Source organism: Drosophila arizonae, chromosome X (assembly GCF_054131065.1).
Source record: "Drosophila arizonae isolate 15081-1271.41 chromosome X, UAZ_ARI_1.0, whole genome shotgun sequence".
NCBI classification, from domain to species: Eukaryota; Metazoa; Arthropoda; class Insecta; order Diptera; family Drosophilidae; genus Drosophila; species Drosophila arizonae.
This window is the reverse complement of record NC_142927.1, coordinates 684,971-707,796: the sequence shown is the minus strand read 5'-3', so window position 1 is coordinate 707,796 and position 22,826 is coordinate 684,971. Positions and strand designations below refer to the sequence as shown.

General features: G+C 45.6%; 1 protein-coding gene across 7 annotated transcripts in view; it reads right to left on the bottom strand.

Moving 5' to 3' along the window:
* Window positions 1-339: 339 nt before the first annotated feature.
* The window catches only part of LOC108618040 (uncharacterized), a 50,734-nt gene continuing 28,247 nt past the window's right edge, over window positions 340-22,826 (bottom strand). For 6 of the 7 annotated variants that reach the window (XM_089473316.1, XM_089473311.1, XM_089473310.1 and 3 more), the window contains 10 exons: window positions 21,820-22,669; window positions 17,128-17,891; window positions 16,657-16,868; window positions 15,383-15,911; window positions 11,873-11,997; window positions 11,684-11,758; window positions 10,049-10,233; window positions 6,770-6,861; window positions 5,793-5,985; window positions 340-5,732 (listed from right to left, as the gene is read on the bottom strand). In XM_089473316.1, coding sequence (XP_089329442.1) covers window positions 4,999-5,732; window positions 5,793-5,985; window positions 6,770-6,861; window positions 10,049-10,233; window positions 11,684-11,758; window positions 11,873-11,997; window positions 15,383-15,911; window positions 16,657-16,868; window positions 17,128-17,891; window positions 21,820-22,648 — 3,738 coding nt within the window. In that variant the 5' untranslated portion in view covers window positions 22,649-22,669 and the 3' untranslated portion in view covers window positions 340-4,998. The remainder of the gene's footprint in view (window positions 5,733-5,792; window positions 5,986-6,769; window positions 6,862-10,048; window positions 10,234-11,683; window positions 11,759-11,872; window positions 11,998-15,382; window positions 15,912-16,656; window positions 16,869-17,127; window positions 17,892-21,819; window positions 22,670-22,826) is intronic. The other variant, XM_089473314.1, reaches the window with a different exon arrangement.

The window sequence follows — 22,826 nt, the reverse complement described above, 5'->3', positions numbered from 1 at the left end:
GAGCTCTCTCTAGCCATTCGTTTTCTCTCGGTTGATTCAACTTGCAATTGGTAACATCGACTCCAGTTGGAATACTTAGTCAAATATTATAGATCGTAACAATCGTAGCAACTAACAGACCCTTCCGCTGCTGCCTCTTTCTTTCAGTTGCCAATCGGGAGAGAATATTCCAATTGGCGAATCATATTCATGCAAATCTGAACGATCATAGCCTTGCCGCTTTGTCTCCTTGTTAGCTATTGAGTCGACTTCCAATTGGACAAGAAAATGCCAAGTGGATCACCTGAAAAAAGAGGAGCTAGAGTAACCCGCCCACGCAAATAAAAAGGCAATTGGGAATGATGTTTTATTTAGCTTTCGCTAACATTTAATAAGAACTTTTAAAACGATTAAGTACGGATTAAAATATGGATTATATACTTGTAATTTGTATTTAGTTGAAAATTGCAAACTTGGCATTCAATTGGATTGAATGAGCGGTACTTCCAGCTGGGTGGATGGCCCGATACCCAGTCGGGGCGGCATCCCTTTGCAATGGCCTAACATACAATTCACTAACTCCAAAATGCACACATATATGCATGTGTATAGATGTATATGTGTATGCATCTGGTCTTGCGGGCATTATTTCTGAATGGAATCTTTGTGCCATACAAAAATATTTAAAAAAAATCTGCAATCGTTCTACTCTCTCTATATGTTGATTATTCATATATTGTGCATATATATGGAATATATATTTGTATATATGTTCATGTATATTTCGTGTGTATTTATATGTATATATATATATATATAGTATATGGAGATAATGTGGTACTCAGATATATGTATCTGTGTTTTTGAATAGTGGCATAGAGGGGATAATACTCAGATCGAATAAAATGTTATATAAAGAGATAAAATACTTTGTTTTTGGGGTAAGTCCTTGTATATAAGTGTATATTGGTCGTTGGTGCATCTTAAATCAGTGTATACAGACTAAGAAATCGAATTGTCGATAAATCCAACAGCAGCCGATCTGTTTATCTATATGTATATCGATCTATCGATATGTCTATCGGTCTGTATATCAAATTGCACGACGATCTGTTTGTCGTTTGGCTCATGTTTATCCCAAAACGTTGAACCGTCCCCAGTGGGCTGGCCCTGTGACAAAAAAGCTTCTTTTGGATGGAACATGTAGATTGACTCTGATATATAGCTTGTAACCCATTTTGAACTTGTTCACTTTTAATTTGAACGAGCATTGAGCAGTCGGTGCTGGTCGACTTTGAAACTTTGTACAGGTCTCGCAGCCTCCACTTGGGATGGGAGATATTCAATGCACAGCTTCAAGCAATATAACTTGTATACAGTCTTACGAATCTATAAAAAGTTTTCTAAATATTTTTGTATATTTTTACAAAATCTGGTATCCAAAAGTACGTATATCGAATCAAATTTGTTTTCATTTGCGTCAAATTTGTTTGTTTGTGAAGTTCCTAAATCAAAGTTTTTTTTTTTTGTTTTTTTTTTACGAAAATAACTATCGATATTGTACATAAAAAATGAATCTAGTCCAAATTCAACCTAGAACTAATCAGAAATTATATATAGTCTCGATCTTAAGTCTTACCTATATGTAGATGTGAAGCGAATAAATCCCGTATATATATATATATATATATGATCCTGTGCTTTCGCTTGGCTCAAATATACATATAAATATTTCTATCTTCGTCTTATATAAATACATATATATTTCTCTATCATGCACTACGCTTTTGCATATGGAAATTCGTGGGAAAATTCTTAGTCAAAATGTAATACCAAAATAAATTAACAAAACGAAAATTTGGTCAGAGATTTAGGTATTCTAAGAATAGTTGGAATGGGAATATTTGTAATCAGTCTCTTTTTTTTTTTTTTTTTTTTTTGTTTCGGTTCAATTTTTGTATAAAAATAATAGAAATTGTAGTTAAGCGGGTCTGTGCAGGGGTATGTATATGTGTAGTTGTGAGTGTGTGTGGGTGAGTGTATGTGTCTGTGTGTACAGGTATGTTTAGCTGCCTATAGTCTAGACACCTGCTGACCTCATGGTCCTCAGATGCTCTGTAGATACCCTGTTCAAAGCGAAGCGTGTATGGGTCTTGATATGCTACTAGATATGTTATTATTGGTCTGTGTGTATGTATGTGTGTATGTGTGTTGATCTGTGTGTACGTGTACCATGTGATGCAACTGCATTAGTCTACTCAAAAGTCCTTTATCTCCTCTCTCGATCTGTTTCAAGCGCTTCGCTTGCTTCGTTGTGCTGTTGAATTTCTTCATTTGAACTAGTTCATTCGACTAGTTCATTTCCCTGTCATCTCTCATTGATTTTGGTGTGCCCGTGTGTGTTTCGTCGTGGTTGTGTGTATGCGACTTGCTCGAACAGCTCTCTCTTCCTTCCTCTCCTCCTCCTCTGTCCTCTCTCTTGATACCCGGTGTGAATGCCTTTAGAGCAGGCTATGGAATGCTAGATGATTGATGCCTCTCCCATCTCCTTCCCCTCGCTCTCTTCCGCACTCAAGCACGCCCTCGCTCTTTAGTTGACCCACCCACTCCTTGCCCTAATAGGTACAAGCCTCTGAAGTATGCCTCGAGATGACTTTGTCATCTCTAATTAAATTCAAAAGATCGCACCTATTCACTGTCTAAAATTATCGCCTTCTCGCTTTCCGCAGCAATACCAGGTATTACATAGAGCCGAGAGTCTCTAGTACTCCAGTTCTCCCACTTGCCTCCCACGTCCTCGTCCAGCCATGCGTTCAGTAACTGATGAAGCGTGAATTGGGGTAGTTTGTATGCAATTCGTAGGTCCCTTTCCTCTACTCTTTCGTGCTTCAGCTTCGCAGCTTTCTACGGTTTCTGAAGTGTTCATCGGTCGGTCGATCATATATATATATATATATATACATGTATGTATGTATATTAGCATCTCTAACGGTAACTCTTTACTCAATCAATAGCTATATTCCTATATTCCTCTATCTCATCCTATGCTAATCTTTTATTAACCTCTGCTGTCAGCTGTCTAGGGAAAGTTAAATTTATTGTTGGCTAGGCTTATATATATCTATATATTCTGCATAAGCTTATCCAACAATAACTTGAACTTTCCTTGGATAACAGAAAAAAGAGTTAAGATAAGTTAGGATTAGGTGGATTACGGATAAGCTAATTGAAACAAACTAGAATACAAGCAGTATGAAATGATTCAGATTAAATCGAGTACGTAAATATAGGTAAGGCAGGTTGGGACTAAAATGATATGAGAGGAACGGATAAGATAGGATAAGAAAAGATGAGTTAACAAAGTAAGGAAGGAATTGAGCAAGGCGTCTCGCTGTTATTTTGACAAGAAAGAGTGAATCGTAAATATTTAAAATCTCAACTAAGTATCCCAACTCGCTGCCTCGCTGCTCCTCCGTGCCCCGTGAGTTACCCTCTGATCGTTCGTCTCTCTTTGATGAATGTTGTTTGTAGTTGCTTGTGTCACTTTTGTGATATTCAACGCGTAGAGCTATTTAATGTGATTCAAGAGTAGTTTTGCTTTTCCCCTTTCTTTTCACCGTTTTGGTAGTACTTGTGGTAGCTTAGTTGTCTATTTTGGGGTACTGCTTAGGCCTTCCCCCATTCCTAATGTATTCCATATTCTCATTGGTTTTTTTTGTAGTCTCTGTGTATTTGTGGGATGTAGGGTGGCGTTCTCAGTGGAGTTTGTTTTTTAAGTTCATTCGCTTTACATTTTTAAATTTTTTGATTTTCTTGTTATTTTTTTCTAAGCACAACACATAGAGAAGTATTGAAAATACATATATGAATTAACTTCTAACATAGATAATTGAAGATTCCTGTAATCTTACATTTATATGACTTTTTTTTAAAATTATGTTTTTTGGTTGAACTATTTCCGGGTTGGGTCATTCATTGGAAAATCATAAAATGTAACCGAAATCAACTTAATCCCTTCTCTCAACTCCATTGCAAGCTGTCAGCCCATTAGCCTGGCATGCTCTACCAGAACTGCGCACAGGGTATTCCGGCTCAGCTCAGCTCTCCATTTGCTTTTATTTGTCTTGCTGTTAGCTTTACTCCTCGATTTTCATTAAATTGTCTGAAATTGTGAAAGCTCTTAAAGAGGAAATTTTCGAATATACCCGAGCTGAACGGATGAAGTTCTGTCCGTCTGTCCATCTCCTCGGCGGTATTTTGTCCATTGTCCATGTCTACAATTTAGTCTTATGAATATATTAATATGCAAATTTAGTGTCAAGTCAATGAAAAGCGAATCGTATACTCAAATCCATCTGGGCTGAGGGCCAATCACCGTAAATACCTTATAAGCCAATTTTTGTTGTTGTGGAACTCGCTTACCAGACTGTTGAAATTTTGTGTTTAATAAACTGTTTTGTTTGTTCTCTTTTCGAAATGTTTGCTTATCGATAAAATTGTTTTTTTTTTTTTTTTTGAGCTTTGTATGGAATGCATAAATTATTGTCCATGGTCGCTGACAGCTGGCTAGGAACAAGAGAGCAGATCTTAGGTCTATCGATATTGTTATCGATTGTCACGTTATGCGAAATTCTTGGTTGAAATGTTGCAACAGCAGCTAGTCTTAAATTGTCTTAAATTCAGAAAGTTTTCCAATCAAATCATTGTTATCGATCTGTTATCGATGCTTTATCGAGCTGTAATCGTTCTGCTTTTGATCTTAGCTTCTGGTTTCAGTGATTATGCATGCATACATGCATAACCTTTTGATAATTGTTCTTGTTGACTGTACTCTTTGTTGTTTCCACCCCGAGCATGCCCCTCCCGTTAGCTGCGCTCCATTCCAAGTCAGTCAATCAGTCTCAGTCTATAGCCTCGCTTATAAACAATATAGCTAGACGCACACACACACACCCATCCACAGCCGCACACCCACGCACGCCCACACACACACACGCGCGAAAGCTCTCCCGCCCCCGCTTAGATGACGAACAAGTTGGTGCAGCTCGATGAGTTGCGTCGCTTCATGTTTGTCCTGAAGCGCAGCACCGATGAGAGAAACACTTTGGTTAGCTTGTTCACGACTCTCCGGTTGCAAGCGGCGGACTCGAGCTCGCCCTTGGCATTCGAATCGCGCCTGGCAGCAGCCGCCGCCGCAGCAGCTGCCGCAGACGTCGATGGCTTGCTGTCATTGCTGTCGGCCGCCTGCTGCTGCTGCAGCTCGTCCTGGGCGCGCCGCTGACGCATGCTGGCGGCCAGCTGCTCGAATTTGCTCATTTGCCTGTTGCTCTCCTCCTCCTCCAGCTCGCTCTCGCCCATCTTCAGAATGCACTCGAGGTTGAGGGTGCGTCGATTGGCGGCGCGCTTCACTGCCTCCAGGGACTTTTGTTGGCCCTCGTTTTCGTTCTCCTTGTTGTTGTCGCCGTCGCCGTCGCCGTCGCCGTCATCGTCGTCCTTCTCCTCGCCGTCCTCCATCTTGAAGATGCTCATTTGGCGCACCATCCGCCTGGCCGGCAGATGCATGCGCCGATGCTTCTGTATCGTCGTCTGCAAGTTCAGGCGCTGCAGGTCGTACTCGCTCAGCAGCGAGAGGCGCTGCGGATTCAGCTTGACCTGGGCGACAATGCCCACCAGCAGCTCGTCCACGTTATGGTCGAGGCCCGACGACGTCTCGATGAACTTGCACGCGATCTCCTTGGCCAGCTTGCGCCCAACTGCAAAGAGAAAACCGGGCTGCTGCGAATAGCAAACGAATCGCCAGCTGCGGGACTCACCTTGGCGCGACACCTCGCGATGCCGCTCCAGATCCGTTTTGTTGGCCACGAGGATGGCGCCGCGCGTGAGCAGCATGTCGTTCTCCTTGAGGTAGGTCAGGACCTTCTCGGCTGCTTTGAAGGTGCCACGGTCTACCACGGAGTAGACCACAACGAACAGGTCAATGTTGTACGTGGCACAGAACGCCTCGGTCTGTATGAGAAAGCAACAGAAATGGCAGTAGATAGAGATAGAGAATACATACATACATACATATGTATACGTATGTGTGCATCGATTGCACGAAATTCTATATATAAGCTCAGTATCTACTCCTCAATTGGAGTCTAAATCTTTGATGGCAATTTCCCCGCAGGGCCAACTAATACGCTCTGTGTTAGTTCGAATTGTCAAATTGTCTAGCCCTAGGCGCTGCTGTCTGTGCGTCTATGGTTACCGTTAGGTGGCAATTGTGCCTGTGTGCGAAGCGCTGCAGGTGAGTAGGCAACCGAAATGGAGGCTGCAGTCAGCAGTCTTGCAGTCAGCGCACAAAAGTAGGCTACCAACTGGAGAAGCTAATAAAGTGCTCCCGATCACACAGAGATAAATTGAGATATGTCTCAGCTTTGCTAGCCAAAGCTAGTGTCAGTGTATGCATATAAAATATATATAGAATCTAGCACGACAGCCGCTTTTAAAGCTGCCCACAAAAGTAGGCAACACAATTGCTACGCTTGACTTTTTGGCTTATACACACACACACAGAGGCACACACACACAGGGGCGCTGGCTGGCAAGGCTGCCAATGTAACAAGACGTTTGCCTCAATCTAATGCGCTTTGGCCTGTCGAGCAGCAGCCGATAAAGGAAAACCGTGTTAATGACATTTGAAAATAAGTGTCAAATGCAGCAGCTGCCCCAGAGAGTGGATGTGTGTGTGTGTGCGTGCGTGTGTGTGGGTGACCCAGTCAACTGGGCAAGGCATTCAGATACTTACCGACATCTCGCAGGCCGGATGATCAATAATTTCCAAGTCCGTTTCAATGTCGTCGACCAGGACGGAGACCGTTTTCTGTCCATAGTCATCATCTAGAGGGAGATAGACAGATAGAGACAGAGAGAGAGCTGAGAGTGTGCAAACAATTTCATTCACTTCACTCTAATGGGCCATGGCCCATTTCAGCTAATGCGATTACGGCCAAGTGCTGTGTAATACCTTGTTTATGCCCACGTAATACAAATAAACAAGTATATGTGTGTGTGTGCACATGCATTCGTTCATCTCGTTCTGCATATTGCATCGACTGCAGCCATTCGCATGACACATGATTGGCATGCGCCTGCAATGCAGCGCCTGCAGCTACACGTTGTTTCGGTTCTAGCTCTGGCTCTGGCTCTGGCTGGGCTAAAATTGCCGCAGATGCATGCTAATTAGTTAGTTATGCAACACTGTTAATGAAAGGCGCGCAGCGAAGCTATAAATGGAGCGAAACTGCAAGCCAGCAGCCAGACACAAAGCTGCCTGCATATGAAGTTTTGAATCCAAGTTAATTAATCCAACACTGACAGCTGGACAGTGAGAAAGAGAGAGATAGAGAGAGAGAGATGATGCACATTCACATATTCAGTGCAGTTGAAAACTCTGCATTAATGTTTAAGCGAGTGCTTTCTATTCAAGTTAAGGAACAACTTGATTGATTATACAACACTTATTCGCAAGGGAGTCCAGTGAGTCTGAGTGACAGACTTGACTTCATTCCACTTTAAGTTCAGCACTACTGATTTTTATTAAGAGTCTAAAAAAGTTCCAACAGAGCGAGGACTTAACAAAGTAGCTTACTTGACTGCATTGCAGCACTTCTTTACTTTATAGCTCAGCTGACACAATATTAGTGCATCTTGATACCTGACAGACTTGACAAAGCTCTGCTCCACGTCGTTAGGCAACACTGCAAGAGAAGAACTCTACTTAAAGCTCATCTAGAAAAGTAGATTAGTTGTGAAGGTGTGCCCAAGGTGTGCTCAAATGATTTCCATTCTTAACACTACTCAGATCGTATGCTCTACAGGGTATCTCTCTGTCCATCAATCCGGAAGTTCGTGTTACATTTTTATCGCCTCTGCTGGTTAGTTCGCTGAAGGGGCGTGCAGCCGCATAACAAGCGCAGTCAGTGTGATTTCATTTCATTTGCCAAAGGTGGCAATAAAAAAGGTTTCATAAAGAGCGAGAAATTACCTTTCTCTACTCCGCCTCCCTCCGCCTTTTGGCTTGGGAACGGCTTCTTACTTATTTCGTTTACTGCACATTTGCTTTGCTTTACGCAGGAGAGAGAGAGGGAGACACAAAGAGAGGGAGAGAGCCAGACAGAGAAGAGAGAGTAGCGAGGGAGAGAAGAAGAACGGAAGAAGCTGGTCTAGGTAGAAAAGTATATTTATCGATTATGATCGATACCTCTTCTAAGACTAATCGATATCAGAAAATCTATCAGGCAATGAGGAAACCTTTTGGTGCGTAAAGGCTACTCTCATGAAAGAGGCAATCATTAACCGAGAAGTGAGTGCGCATGCCAGGCAATGCCTGCCATGCAGTGAAAACAGGGTATACAGAGTCCATGGCTAGTTTCGTGCTTTTACTGTTGTTCAGTTTGATGTGCCATTTAACATATGCTAACAATAGCCCACGCTTAGCGACGCCCCCTTCAGTGGGCGCTCCCAGGGGGGCGGGGACGACAATAAAAGTTGCGTGTGGCACATATACAGTTGTTTTTGCTGGCTCTTTTACTCAAGTGCTAATTAAAAGTTGGTGAATTTTATTTTGTTTCCTGCGATGCGACGCGCTCCGTTGCAGCGTGCAAGGAAATGTTGCATGCCCCAGTGCCTCAGTCGGACTGGCGCCCCCCTCTAGACTAGCCTACGCCATTTTCATTCGCAGCTCTCGTGCTTTCATGCTCTCAGCATTTATGCTTTCACATTCACATTTACTTTTCACTCTTTCATTTAGCTAAGCCTCCTCGTCTCCTTCAACCCGACTCCTACTTCTCCTGCTGCTGCTGCTACTGCTGCCGCACGCAAGTCGCATATATCATGCAGCTAGCAAGATTAAGCTAATGGCTGCGCCCTCATCCGTTTCTCCTCTCCCTCCTGTTTCTCTAGATTTGCTCAGGTCGCCCACTCTCAATCCTCAGCGGAGTGCGAACTGGACACGCAGTGCCCCAAATCCCACTACTAATGGAAAACCAATTTCAAACCACGGAATCAGGACGCCAATTGCACTCAAGTCCTGCAGCTCGAACCCCATTTCACTGAGTATGTGAAATGTGTAGAGTATATGGAGTAGTGTATATACTCTTTTCTCTTCTTAAGACTGAGGGGCTCTAGCTGAAAAACCTTAAGAACGAGGGACTAAGCTACCTTGACTTGGGCTGTCTTTACAGAGACGTCATGGACAACTCTTCCCGTATACTCCATTTCTAGCTTAACTCGAAAGCTTTCAGGGTTATTAAAATGCCAATTCAGCAGGCAGAGCTTTAAAATGAATCCTTGCTACGCACTGCAAGTCAGTCAGGCAGACTCTGAGACCGAGAGACTCTAATTTGCTATGCCAACTCCCATTTGCCATATGCCATTTTCCATTTGCCATTTGCCATTTCCCATGTTCCATTTCGTATGCACACACACTATGAAAACGATTCCGTTTTGACTAGCTGAGCCCGCAGTGTCCTTCAGATGCGTTAAGTAGCTTCGCACTTGCCACATGCTCTCGGCTGCTCGCTTAGTCTAAGCCATGTTGGCATGCCCCACTGCCCCGAGATAGCTCATACATGCGAGCGCCGACCCGAAATAGCGCAGCGCGAACCGAGCCATGAGCTAATAGGGGCCACGTGTTGCACGCCATTGTTGGCCCATTCATTGCTGGATATGGGAAATCCTTTTAATAACATCCATTATGGATCACAAGTCAGGCGAGAAGCCAGCCCGCGGACCGCAAACCTGAGCTCAGGGAGGAGCAGGAGCATCTCACCTGGCCTTACCTGGCTGCTTACCCGGCGCGCCCTTGGCAAAGTTAATGAAATTAGCAGCGACGCTTTTCATATTTTATGAGTTTGTGGCATAATTAAAATGCAAATGCGTTTGATTAAAAGCCCGAACTCGAACCCGAACCCGAACCCGAGCCCAAACCCACGCTCAAACCCTCTTTGATGCGGGCAAGGGGCCAAAAGCCCCCACATTAGTCTAAATGATGTCGTTTAGCACACGTGTCCCACTTGGCACTTACCCAGGCTCAGATCGTAGGCGCAGATGTAGTCCGACGTGGTGAACTGATATGTCAGCGTTGTCTTGCCCACTCCGGATCCGCCCAGCATGGCGATTTTGTACGCCGGAACCTGCTCCCCGTTGGGCCTCTGCGAGTGCGGCTGGATGTTGCTCGCCTCTGCCTCCGGGATGTCGGCCGACGCAATGCTAAGCATGGAAAGCAGGCCAAGAGGAGAAACCAATTAGTGCAATCATCAATCAAGTCAATCAAATGTGACTAAACACCTATTCCTTAAGATAATCTCCTGTTCAATCATGCCTCATAGAAACGACTCCGACTTCCAACTCAAGTAACTCAAAGCTTCAACTAGGCAATCAAATTTGATTGTTCTCCGCTGTTTATAGAGGTGCAGAGTGGCTTCCAGTTGAGTAACATGTACGATTCAATCACGGAGCATTGCTTACACTTTTAGTAATGCTCTCCTAGGCAGTCAATCTTCTCACTTACAGATGCGACTCTTGAGTAGCCGAATAACTGTTGTTGACGACGCTTGGCTTTCTCAGCGAGTGTATTTATTGCCATTTCGGCTATTTACACAAACAGCTGGGGAATTAGATTTTACGACTTTACGACTTTATAATTTTACTGCCAGCAGAGGCCTAGCCTCATCTAATAACAATAATAAGCCTTGGTGGGGCTAAGCAGGGGCGCATGGCTGCCGACGTCGCCGTTGCCGTTGCCGAGTAAACAACAGTAATAAAGACTGGAATTTTCTTTGAGAATGCGTTTGTACAGCTCGCAACAACAAAAATAATACAAAAAAAAAAAAAATAAATAAATAAAAATAATAATAATAATAAAAGAGCGAAGCAGCGCATAATAAAAAGGAAGAAGACGAAGGGGCAGAAGAAGAATTGTACGAAAAATATTCGAGCGTATGGAAAAGATATATGAAATTGGTAAAAGTCTGTGTAAAGGTGTGCGCTTGTGTGTGTATGTGTATGTATGTATGTATGGGTGTCACTGTCATTGCTGTCGATGGTTTATTGTGAACATTCTTATAAACAATTTATTGCGTCTGCTGGCTGACAGTGGGAGTCAACAATAAAGAGTTGCTCATTCCGGTTCCTTTTGATGAGCCAATTCAATTGTTCATTTCACACACTAGTTCAGCTCATGAGCAATACAACAACCGACAATCGAGTCTGGCATCGAAAAATTCAGGTCGAGCTCCGAGCGCCCACAAATGTAGGCGGAAGGGATCGACAAAATGAGCTGGTTCATTTTGTTGAACAAGCTCAGGAGTCAACCTTGTGAACAATATATTGAACTAGGGCTACTACAGCGAACATCACTCACTTACTAATGAACTAGTTCAGAAATTCATTTTGATTAAGTCGTTCAATTGAGCTTATTATTGCAAATCAGCTCTCATATAGCATCTCTAAACTAGTTCAGCAACTTAATTTGATTAGATCGTTCAATTGAACTTAATACTAAAATACTGGTTCATATCGATATTCAGTTCATTTGTAATAACTTATTTATTTTACTCATAAGTTCAATTGAACGAATAATTCATGACACGCTGAAAGACGTGCACTTTTACTATCTCTCTCTTTCTCTCTCTTTCTCTTTCTCTTTTGTCTCACTCACCTATTGTGTCGATCCTTGCCGCTGTTCGAGGTGCCATTGGATGTCACAGAATTGATGGAACGTGACCTGCGGCTGCTGTTGAAGACAATTTGAATTTAAATTCAATAAGAAGGCACATGTCAGAGCGAGTTGCTTGTCGTTTGTGTGTGTGTGTGTGTGTGTGTGTGTGTGCATGGCACACCCACTTACCGTAATGAATCGCCCAGATTGCAAACGCCATGCGATGTAATGCTGAAGCTGCGCAAGCGATAATAATCCATTTCGACATCCGCGCCACAGTGAATCGCCGAGCGACGCGTGTCCGCCAGGCGGGGCTGCAAGAGGTGCAACAGGTGTGCAACAGGTGCACATTCAATACAAGCTCAAACACGCTCTCAGTATTCATTTATCGCTATGTCCTATCTCTATCCATTTACTGAACTTTCATTTATAGACTTCAATTCTCGCTTACAACTTTTCCCCCATCTTTTATCTCTCTCTCTATTTTCCTCTTTCTGCACAACTGTTTTCAGACCTTACGTCCATCTCCTGCCTTAGCTAATTTACTTATAGCGCAAAGTCCTTAATGAGTTTATCTCAAAGCTGCTTTGAGTTGCATTTAAACGTTTCTCTTAAGTCCATGGCAAGTCCCACTGATTAGAGCTACACAAAATATATATCTATTCAAAAGTATACTCTCCATGAAATAGTAACTAAATGGATTTCTTTACAATAACAATGTGTGAGAAATGTTGCCCGTATACTTAGATCCTAAGTTTTCAAGTCTTTCCTAAACTCATTTATAGTTATATATTATGGAAGGATATTCATGATGGTAATACATATATAGGGTGTATATAAAAGTTCGCTCAGGCGAATGTGTGCGAGTCAAAAGTAAACCAAAACAAATATTAACGTGGAAGTCGAGTCCTACTGACTGCTTAGTACTCGTTCAGACTACCACGATTGTTCAGTCTCCAAGATTGAGGCTCTATTGGAGTAGATACGTATCTCCAGTATCTATATGGTCGATGCACACAAAACCAATCGACTCTCTTTAGAACCAAGTGAACGAGCATTAACATATACCAAAGATTTTCTTACTCCTCCGCTCCTGCTTCTCCTTCATCTTGTTCTTGCTGCGTGTTTTCATTGAAAACGAGAAATGCGATAAAGAACTCAAATTTGTATTTTTCTCTGCTGTCAGTTCGCTTATGTGTTTTAGTGTGTGTATTAAGCAGTGCGAGAGTGGGGGGGAGTGTGGGCAACTGGACGACCTGACAGCGATGTATACCGGCTGCTATGCCCTTGATTGTTTTGGGGCAGCTGCTATGCCAACCATTGGGCATGACGAAGCAAACTGTCAATTGGCAGGGACGCGCGAGCCTCTCGACTCGCTGGCCTGGCGGCGCGGCCGGTGCGTAGAGCATTCAGCCAGACATAAAGCATGTATAAATATATAATATGTGTGCGTGCATGCGTGTGTGTGCTCGTTGGTGTGTGTGGGTGTGCGACTCCCTTGTGGGTATTCTTAGGGAAACTAAAGTTTTTACATTTCACTCTTCCTTCTTTTCTTTTTCATTTTTGTTTGCATTTAGAGAATGCCTATGTGTATGTGTATGTATAAATGTGCGTGTGTGTGTGTGTATACCAGTCATTAACTTGGATTTATGGTTAGGACTATGGCAACTAACTAACGCGCAACGTTTCACATCCTACTTTGGCAGCCTTTGCCTTCCTGTTGCTCCACATACTTTGTGTATACACACACATGCACACACGCACACACGCACACACTCCTGCTCTCGAACTCGCTGGGGGAATTTATCCGGCTTGCACTTATCTAGTCGCTGCAGCGCTAATGTAATTAGTTTTCCCTCTCGCGCACAAATGTAGGCAACACAAACTGAAAACTCAGCTGCAGCCGCCCTAAGGGGCGTGGGACGTGGGACGTGGGGCGTGGGGTGTGGGACGTGGCAGGCGCGCTGGCTGGGACTGAGTTGATTGTCCTGTTGGCCCGCTTAGCTTGCAGTGCCCCAAAAACGGACAGCCCGACGCCAGGCTCTTACTCCTGCCTGACTCAGCTGACTTCTGTCTGGCAATTGAGTCGGAAAAGTTGTTGTTTGCATATGAAATTTTCGTGGCTTCGAATGGCAAAACATGTTTAACGACAGCTGGCGAGCCGACACCACCAGCACCAGCGCCAGCCGTTTGGCCGCCTGCCCTCCGGGGAGTGGGGGTGGGGGGACTGACGGCTCCAGGCCACAGCGCAAATAAAAGAGAAAAAGAATCGAATCAATGGCAAAAGCACGTCGCCAGGCAGAGCAGCAAAATAAAAGCTGCACTCGCTGCAGTCAAAAGAATGTCAAGAGTGACTCTGTGTGTGCCACGCCTATACGCCCACACACACACATACACACGCACACATAGACAGGTAGAAGCTTGTCTATTGCCGGGCTGCTACGCTTCCACCCCAGCGGCAGCTGCAACTTCCATCCGGGCTGGGCAACCAGGGAGCTGCCAGGGGGCTGCCTAGGGGGAGGTGCCATGGGGCTGTCTATGTGTTTGTCTTTGTGCACACAGCGTGCATTTCCAGCAATTCACAACTGCAGCTCGGGCAGAGCCACAGCTGGGATTGAATCCGCTAGCCTTTGGGCTTTCAAGTAATTCCCGCTTTTTCCCTCATTTTTGTGTGGCAATATGTTCAGCTGAAGCGCTAGGGTAACTGTGTGTGTGTGTGTGTAAGTGTGTGTGTGTGTATGAGCGTTCTTTCATATTAACAAGATAGGCTGGCGTGTTCTTTCGTACTTATGTATGTTGCCACCGAATCCCTAGGGCAAGCTTTATCTCATGTGCATGTCCCGAAAAGCAAGAACAAAGGAGTAGTGCGCTCTAGTGGGGAGTGCCCGACTAGCAGATACCATACTGAAAGCCTCCTCTATGTATACAGAAGAGAAGCAAGACGTGGATTCAAAATTAATATCTAGCTAATATGATATAGCTAAAGCATCAACCGACCCCTATGTCCCTCTGTTTCTCTCTCTCTCTGTCTCTCTCTCTCTCTCTCTCTCTCTCTCTGACTCTGTATACTCTAATCTAAACGAATTGGCTTTTCTGGTCATTTTCACTCTCTGCGTCGCATACAAAGCAAAGCAACTGTCGTTCAATGTCATCAGCTGCTTTGATGGCAGTCAGACTCAGAGAGCCCAGAGCTGAGTCGTGGGAATTGGGGAATTGGCTTATTAGCAACAAACCAAAAGGTGTTGGGCGATGCCAGGTATTTCCAGGAATTGTCGCGCATTCATTTGACTCAGATAAATGCCTGCACATAGAGTTACTGGGGCAGTTCCTTGAAAATACGCCCAATCGATTGCAATAGAAGGCAATCACATAAGTAATTGCCAGAGTAATTAAAGTAATTGAGCCAAGTATTAAGCCATTCCATCGTCAGCAAAGCGAAAATCTAGCCTTTAATAGCTATGCTGGTAAGTAATCACATGTAATTTTAGGGATCACTTGGCATAGACCTACCAGATAATATTCTAAGGGTATCATTAGATTTAATTGCTGATTAATTACGCAAGTAATTAAGGCCGTACTTAAGTGGAATTAAAGCATCTTCTGGTAATTATTTAGTAATTTAAAAATACTTAGCAAGCTAATTAAGCTCTTCAATGATAGCAAGCTGGCTTATGGACAAACAACTCTGAGCATACTCACCTTGCGACTCTCTGCCGGCATGCTGGACGTCCGTAGACGTTGCCGCTCCGACATGTGCACGGCCACGGCTATGGTGGCCGAGCTGCCATAGGCCACGCTGGCCGCTGACTCGCCCACGCCCCGCTCGCGCTGCTGATTGCTGTTGACCGAGTGATACTGCTGCTGCAGCGCCCTGCTGTTGGCGACGGGCGACTGAACCTCGTCACTGGATCCGGTCGTGGTCGAGCTGGTGGCGTTTGCGCCGCCAGACGACGTTGCTGCTGCTGCTGCTGCTGCTGCTGTCTCCGCTGTCTCCGCTGTGTGCTCGGCCACAGCCGCCAAGGCTGAGCTGGAGCCGAGGCGGCACTTGTCCAGCTCGTTCACTGGCAACTGACTGCTGGCACCCGAACCCACTCCAGCTCCTGCTCCGACCCCTGTGACTACCCCGGCGTACTGCGGCGACACCGCACCGCTCATCGCCTGATGGAAGGTCAGCACGCCGCTCTCGATGGCCCGACCAAGCGGGGACTTGGCCAGCGTCATCCGCTCCCTGCAATCAGAGTGTGCAGCATGAGTACAAGGCCCGCCAATGGAGCATATGTATATATATATATGGTTTAAATATATTGCATTGACAGTCGATAATTAGCCTGCCAGCCCATCGCAGCAAAGTTGACCCAAGGCGGCGATCGCATTGCGTTGATTCCACGTGAAAAGCCGCGGAGCTGCTCTGCTTAAGGCTTATTCAATTTTCTCCTCGTTTCCTTCAGGTTTAAGCAACAAAGAAAATCAAAGGAGAAGCGGACGGACAAATAGCCAAAGGACTGCAGCTACGAGCTGTGCGGCAGCTGAAGGCCATGTCTTCAGAGCTTTCAGAAGAAATTCAATTACGGACAAAATAATGCCTTTGTAAAACTTATATATACATAAATACTATAGAAACTTGAACATAAAAAGGCAATCGATAAACATGTCAATAAGAAATCGAAAAAAAAGCTAGAAGTAGCCGAATAATTTGAATTTTTTAATAAGAATTTAGAATTCGAAAAACACTAGATAACTTAGGCTATTTGTATTTATCGATAAACTGAAAGTGTGATGTACTACAAGGAATCGGGTATAAATCTTGTTCTGCAATCGATATAATCGATAATTGGCTAAGGCAAGGCAAGGCGGTTGCTGCAGTAGTTGCAGCTGCTGCAGTTGCGTCTGCAATTGTTGCTGTCGCAGTGACTCAGGGAAGCTACGGATAAACTTCAGATCAGGGGCATGGATCCGTGTCTAATTCCCCCTACCTGTTGCTGTTATTGGGGAACGCAAACAACTCCTCCACCTCCTCCACGTGCTCCTCTTCTGGCTGCTGCTGCTGCTGTTGTTGTTGCTCGCCGGCGAAACTTTTGTTGTCGTTGGCATAGCCGTAGCCATGATCACCGTGCAGCACGCCAGTTGCAATCGAGGAGCTTCTGCGTCTATTCATATTTGGTGACCTCTGCATTCTCATGCTGGGCTGCAAGGGCAAAGGGTAGCGAGAGATGCATTAATATTTTACTTAAATTAAAACATATTTGAGCAAGATATGGTATTTTCTTTCTATATAGATCTATATAGGATCTATGCTGAAGGACTGATAGAAGATTGAACATAGATGGAATGAATGCACGCATGAGCTGAGAGACGAGCAACGGGGCTGAGGGACAGCACGGTGAGCAAACAGACAAACGAGCTCTGGTACATCGATCCGGCTAGGATGATGGGTTTTTACATACCGGCCCCGCTCCCGGTCCTGGATCCGGAGCCGCCTGCAGAAAATCCTGGTAGGTGCTGTGCATTGAGTCCGCCGCCATTGCAGCCGAGCAGGTCGGCTCCTCGTCGCGCCAATGGCCTTCGCCGTGCAGCCCCTGCGAGCCGTACGCCCGGCTGTAGCCCGCATAGTACTGCTGCTGCTCCGGCTGCTCGGCCAGCTCATACTGCTGCGACTGCTGGGCCTGCATGCTGTAGCTGTAGCCAGCTGTCGAGCTGCCGGCGCTCGCGTTGCGCTGCACTGCGCCCTGCAGGCTGCCGCGGCTGTGCTGCATGCGCTGGTAGCTACTCTGTGCCACGGGCGGTATCGGCAATATGCGGTGCAAATGGGCCTGGGCCGATGTGCTCGGCTGCTGGGATAGCGGCGGCAGCTGTTGCTGTTGCTGCTGCTGCTGTTGCTGTTGCTGTTGCTGTTGTTGCTGTTGCTGCTGCAGCTGCTGTTGCTGCTGTTGTATTTGCTGTTGCAGCTGCTGTTGTTGCTGCTGCAGCTGGATCTGCAGCTGATGCTGTTGCTGCTGCTGCAGCTGCAACTGTTGCTGCTGCATTTGCTGCATACTCTGCAACTGCTGCAAGTGCTGCAGCTTCTGCTGGTCCTGCTGCTGCTGCATCTGTTGCTGCTGCTGCTGGGTCTGGTGCTGCTGCGACTTCAGTATCGGCCGGAGCACATTGTAGGCCAGCTGCTGGGGGGCTGGTGAGGGCACGGCTCCATCGCTGCCGTCAAAGCTGGCATCTGCAACAAGAAAGCCAACGGGAATTCCATGAAACTACGAAAAATATGCGAGCTTGTCCTTTGTGCCTCGCTTAGCAACGGGGCCAACGCCCCATTCAATGCTGCCCATTCGAGCCGACTCGACTGGACTCGACTCCTGCCCGGCCGCCCATCTATCGAGAATGCCATAAGAACTGAACTAGCTCAGGCTATAATGACGGGCATTTCTGATAAGCTGCATCATTAAATACTCGCCGAACTAGCTCATTTCGTATGGTTCTCTCAATGGAGCTGGTCACTGAACAGTTCCATAAATAATTACTCGATTAAGTCTGCCCATTTGCCTCTGGCTCTGCTCCAATTGCGTAGCTGCACAGAGTCAAACTCAGGCAGACGTTGCACCCACTCGCACTCACACTCACACACACACACACACACACACACACTCACACAGAGCTAGTCATAAATTAATGCTGACCAACTGCTAAAAGGCATGGCTCACACTGAGGCAGCGGCTGCCTTTGGCTGCTGTTCAGAGTGGCATTTATGGTCCCGACCGTGCTATGGAATCTGCCGCATTGTGACCCAGGTCGGAGCTACACCTGAGCGACACACACCCAGACACACACGGGCGCAGCGGTATGTTACCTTAATCGAAGTCAAAGTCAAGCCAAAGTCAAATATGAGTACGTTTTCAGACCGAAAACTTGCCTGCCTACGTATTTCAAAGACTTCACTGCACATGTGTATAAGTGTGTGTGTGTGTGTGGGTGTGGCATCTGTTTACTGCATAGCCTAGTTGGTATGGATGAAACACAGTTTCCTTTACCCCAGGCACATTACATAAACATATCTTTAGTTAAGTGAAGAGAGTATAGGGTATATATCAGTCGTGCTACGCAATAAACTTCGGGCTTTGTGTGTGTTTAGCCTAAAGGATGCGCACATTGAAAAGTACGATTTTATTAGTTTTGCTCTTTAAGTAAGCGAATAACGGTTATCATAAAACCGGAGAAAGAATGTTACAAAGCTAATCGGATGTTCATAGCATCCATATAAGAATACTGGCTATACTATGCATCATTTTATTAATTCATTGATTGACTGAGCAATTGACAAATTGATTCACTAATTGAGTCATTCATTGCATTTACTCACTCATTCATTTCTCCACATAGTCATTCACTTACTCATTTAATCCTTTGGAGTTCGCTTACTCATTCATTTCTTCATATAGTCATTCATTCATTGCTTGATTTAGCCATTCACTCCCCCATTCAATCATTCACTCATTTAGTCATTTGAGCCCACAAATAGCATTTTTTTTTTTCGCTGATTCACTCATTGCTTGGCATAGTTATTCACTCACTCACTCACCCACTCACACACTCGCTCACGCATTTATTCATTTGTACCCTCAAAGAGCAATCATTGCTTCATAGTCACTCATTCATTGGGTCGTTCACTCAATTATTCGCTTGTTTCCTCAAACAAACATTCATTTCGTGAATTATTAATTTGTTTCCATCCGAAAGCCGCTTAAGAATGACACGAGCCATATTAATTTAATGACTGAGCTTTGACATCAATTCTAAAAATGTTCCTAATGGGATTAGGGAAGCGTCGGAGAAGCGTATGTTGGGTAGCCCCAACCAATCCAATCAATGCGACAAATCAATTCCATCAATGAAAAGTTGCTGAAAAGCACTCGAAGACTCAACCAGACTAAATAGTAATGAAATGTTTGTGTTAAGCATTTTCGAATACCCTGTAAAATTTCCAGTGAGAGTGTTTGAAGAACCCTTGTAGCCATTTGTGGAATTGAAGGGCGCCAATGGCAGACGTATATAGGTATAGCTCAGGGCATTGGGTAGTCTATGCGGTTTCATTCTTCTATAATTAAGTGAGTTCTTGTCGCTGTTTATAGAGCGAATTACGTGCATTTAATAATATGTTTTTGCCTAACCTAAGCCTTCACTTTCCAATGGGCATCGATGCTCTGCCCGTCTGCCTTGTGATCCGATTAACCGATGCCCTGCCTCTCTGTCAGTCTGTCTGTGTAGCGCCCACGTAGCTGAAGTACATTTCAAGGGTCCTTCTCGTACCCTGCATACCCTGTTTGCCCTGCCTCGTGCTGAAGGTCTACTTACGCCCGCAACAGTTGAGAGGAAATGCAAAATCAAAGCTTTAATCAAATCGATTACTATAAAATTAAGAAAGTCGATACATTTCGATTGCGATAGCTTCTCGATTAAAGTGTCGCGCGTTTATTATCACAGAGTAACTAACTGGATTGAAAAGCTTAGTTCTTCTATTAGTATATATATATATAATTTGTGCAGCAATTAATCGATAATTATCTAAATACATCTAAATAGCACAATTAAAAATTGCAGCAAGTAAAAGGCATTTTATATATAGTATACACATCAACTTCTTAGCTATCAGTTTCCAGTGCGAAATATCGATAGTTGTCGATAAATATCTGTTCTTTAATATGTCATCGAAGTGGCGCAGATTTTCCAATCACTCCCTCCTCTCACTAACTCACTCTTATTCAACATCTCTCTGCCTCTCTGCAGGGTATACACAACGGCAGCATGCCCTTCGCTTGTTGCTATTTTTGCGCTATCTGCCCTTGCTTTTATTTGTTGGAAACATTTCGTTGTCCGCTTTTAAAGTCGACCCTCAAAAAAAAAAAAAAAGGGAAAAACGCTTTGGCTCTGTTTGGGCTCAGCTCTGAGCTCACTGAGCTGTTGTAACCTTTTTTATTCCTGCAACATGTTGTTCTTACTGTTGTTGTTGTTGTTGTTGCAGTTGTCGCTTTGCAGCACTTTGTTGTTTTTTTTTTTTTTGTTCACTGTTCATTTGGCACTTGTTTAAAGTTGATGTCTGACTTGCGCTTTATGCCACCAGATGATGTCAGCCCCGCCCCCTAACATTCCTCCCACTCCCCTCCTCACTGTCTTACCCCCTCTTCTTCTTTGTTTGTTTCTTCGTCCTATATGAAAACTTAATACGCATTATGCCCTTCTGATGGGGCAACATCCAGGCGCCCCAAAGCAGGCAGCACAGGGAATTGCCACAAAATTCTCAATATCAATGGCTGTGTTTGTGTGCGTGGGTGCGCGGGTGTGTGTGTGTGGGCTTCTGTAGGTGTATTGGGAAATTTTAATTGAAATATGAATGGGGCATCCACCTGGAGACCCGACGCACAGCTGTGCCACAGCCAGAAATCGGCTCAAGCCCAACAATTTTTATTGTTTTCGCCAGCCATTAATTAAGCATATACATATGTATGTATGTGCGCATGCGAGTGTGTGACTGTAAGAGTGTGAATGTGTATGCGGCTTGTCGCCAGCGCTGTGTGTGCGCTTTGCTGCCTGGGATTCCCGCAGACAAGCTAGAGAAAATGTGGTGCCTGCATGTCGCCCACCCTCATGCACGACATGTTGCTCTACACCCACACACACACACACACACACACACACACGCACACACATCACAGAAGAGCTGACAACACATTGAAACTTTTTAGCTGTCACTTGCCGTAATAAGGCATCCGATTCCCAATTAACCTGCTTGCCGTTGAGCCGCCGAATTCCATATGCTCCTGTGGACCTCCCCCACTCTATCTCTCTCTTTATACATGTCCATGCATCCGTCTAGCTAGCTCTTCTTCCCCTATATTTCTCCAGCTTGCTCGCTCACCTTTCTCTCTCTCCTACTCCAGTCAGTCTACTCTCTCTCTCTCTCTTCCTCCTCTCCCTTTCTCTTCTGTCTTGCTTCTGCTCAACTCTCCTACTTTTGTGTTTATCTCCATCACTCCACTGTCTCTCTCTCTCTCCCCCTCTTTTTCTCTTTCTACCTCTCTCACCAATCATTCTCTCACATTTCTCACCTCATTCTTTCGCCTTCTATGCACCATCTATTAATGGCAATAGCTTACCAAAGTCGTATGATCGCTCCAGTATGACCGAGTGCCTTGGCTGCGAGTGCCTCGGACTGTCCGCCAGGAGGCGGGGCATCGCATAATTCTGGGGCGCACGCCCGGCGCTGTTGTCCTCGCCGTCGGGTCCAAGTCGCAGCTGGTGCAACTCCATTTGCAGGTCGCGCGTCTGCTGGTGGCGCTGCAGATGATCCTGGTCCAGCGGCTGCTGCTGCTGCTGATGCTGGAAAGCTGGAGCGGCCGACGGCAGCTGCTGACTATCGGTCGGCATCTTGGCCGAGTTGGGCCTTGGCACGCGATTGCTGACGTTGAGGCTGGTCAACGTCGAGTGCTTCGGGCTGCGCGTCATCAGCTGGCTGTGGGTGTGGACAAGGCTGTCGACGCTGCTGCCAGTGCTGGAGCAGTGGCTCAGGACGCCGCCATAGTCGCCCAGATCGTCGACGCCCGACACGCTCCTGCGCCGCATTCCGCGGCTGCGGCTTCGTGGGCCTAGGGCGTAGCCCGAGCTCGCGGCGAGCTCCTGATCCATGCCCATGGACCGGCTCATGTCGCCACTGCTGCCACTGCGGCTCCGTGGGGCCGCGCGGACCACCGGATGCGGATGCGGATGCTGCGCAACAGCGGGCTGCTGCCACGAGTAACGGATCTGCTGGGAGCGGGAGCGAGAGCGGTTCGCCATCTGCTCCTGGATCTGATCCTGGGTGGGAGGTATGACTTGCGCTCGACCTTGGCTCTGCGCATGGATCTGAGCCTGGATGTGCTCATGCCCAGCACGCCGGTTGAGATGGCTGCGCAGGCTCCCGCCGCAACGCTGCCGCTGGGCATGCATTGGGCTCCTGCGCGGTATCACCTAGTGCGGAAACGAAAGACAGAGCAAACAGAGAGAGAGATTAAGTCAGAAGCTGTGCACAGAGGCCATCGACTGTAGACGCTACGCGGATGGATGGGAATGCAATGGGAATGCTGTCGAGGCTGCGGCTGGGCTTAGATTTCTGGGAACCTTTCGA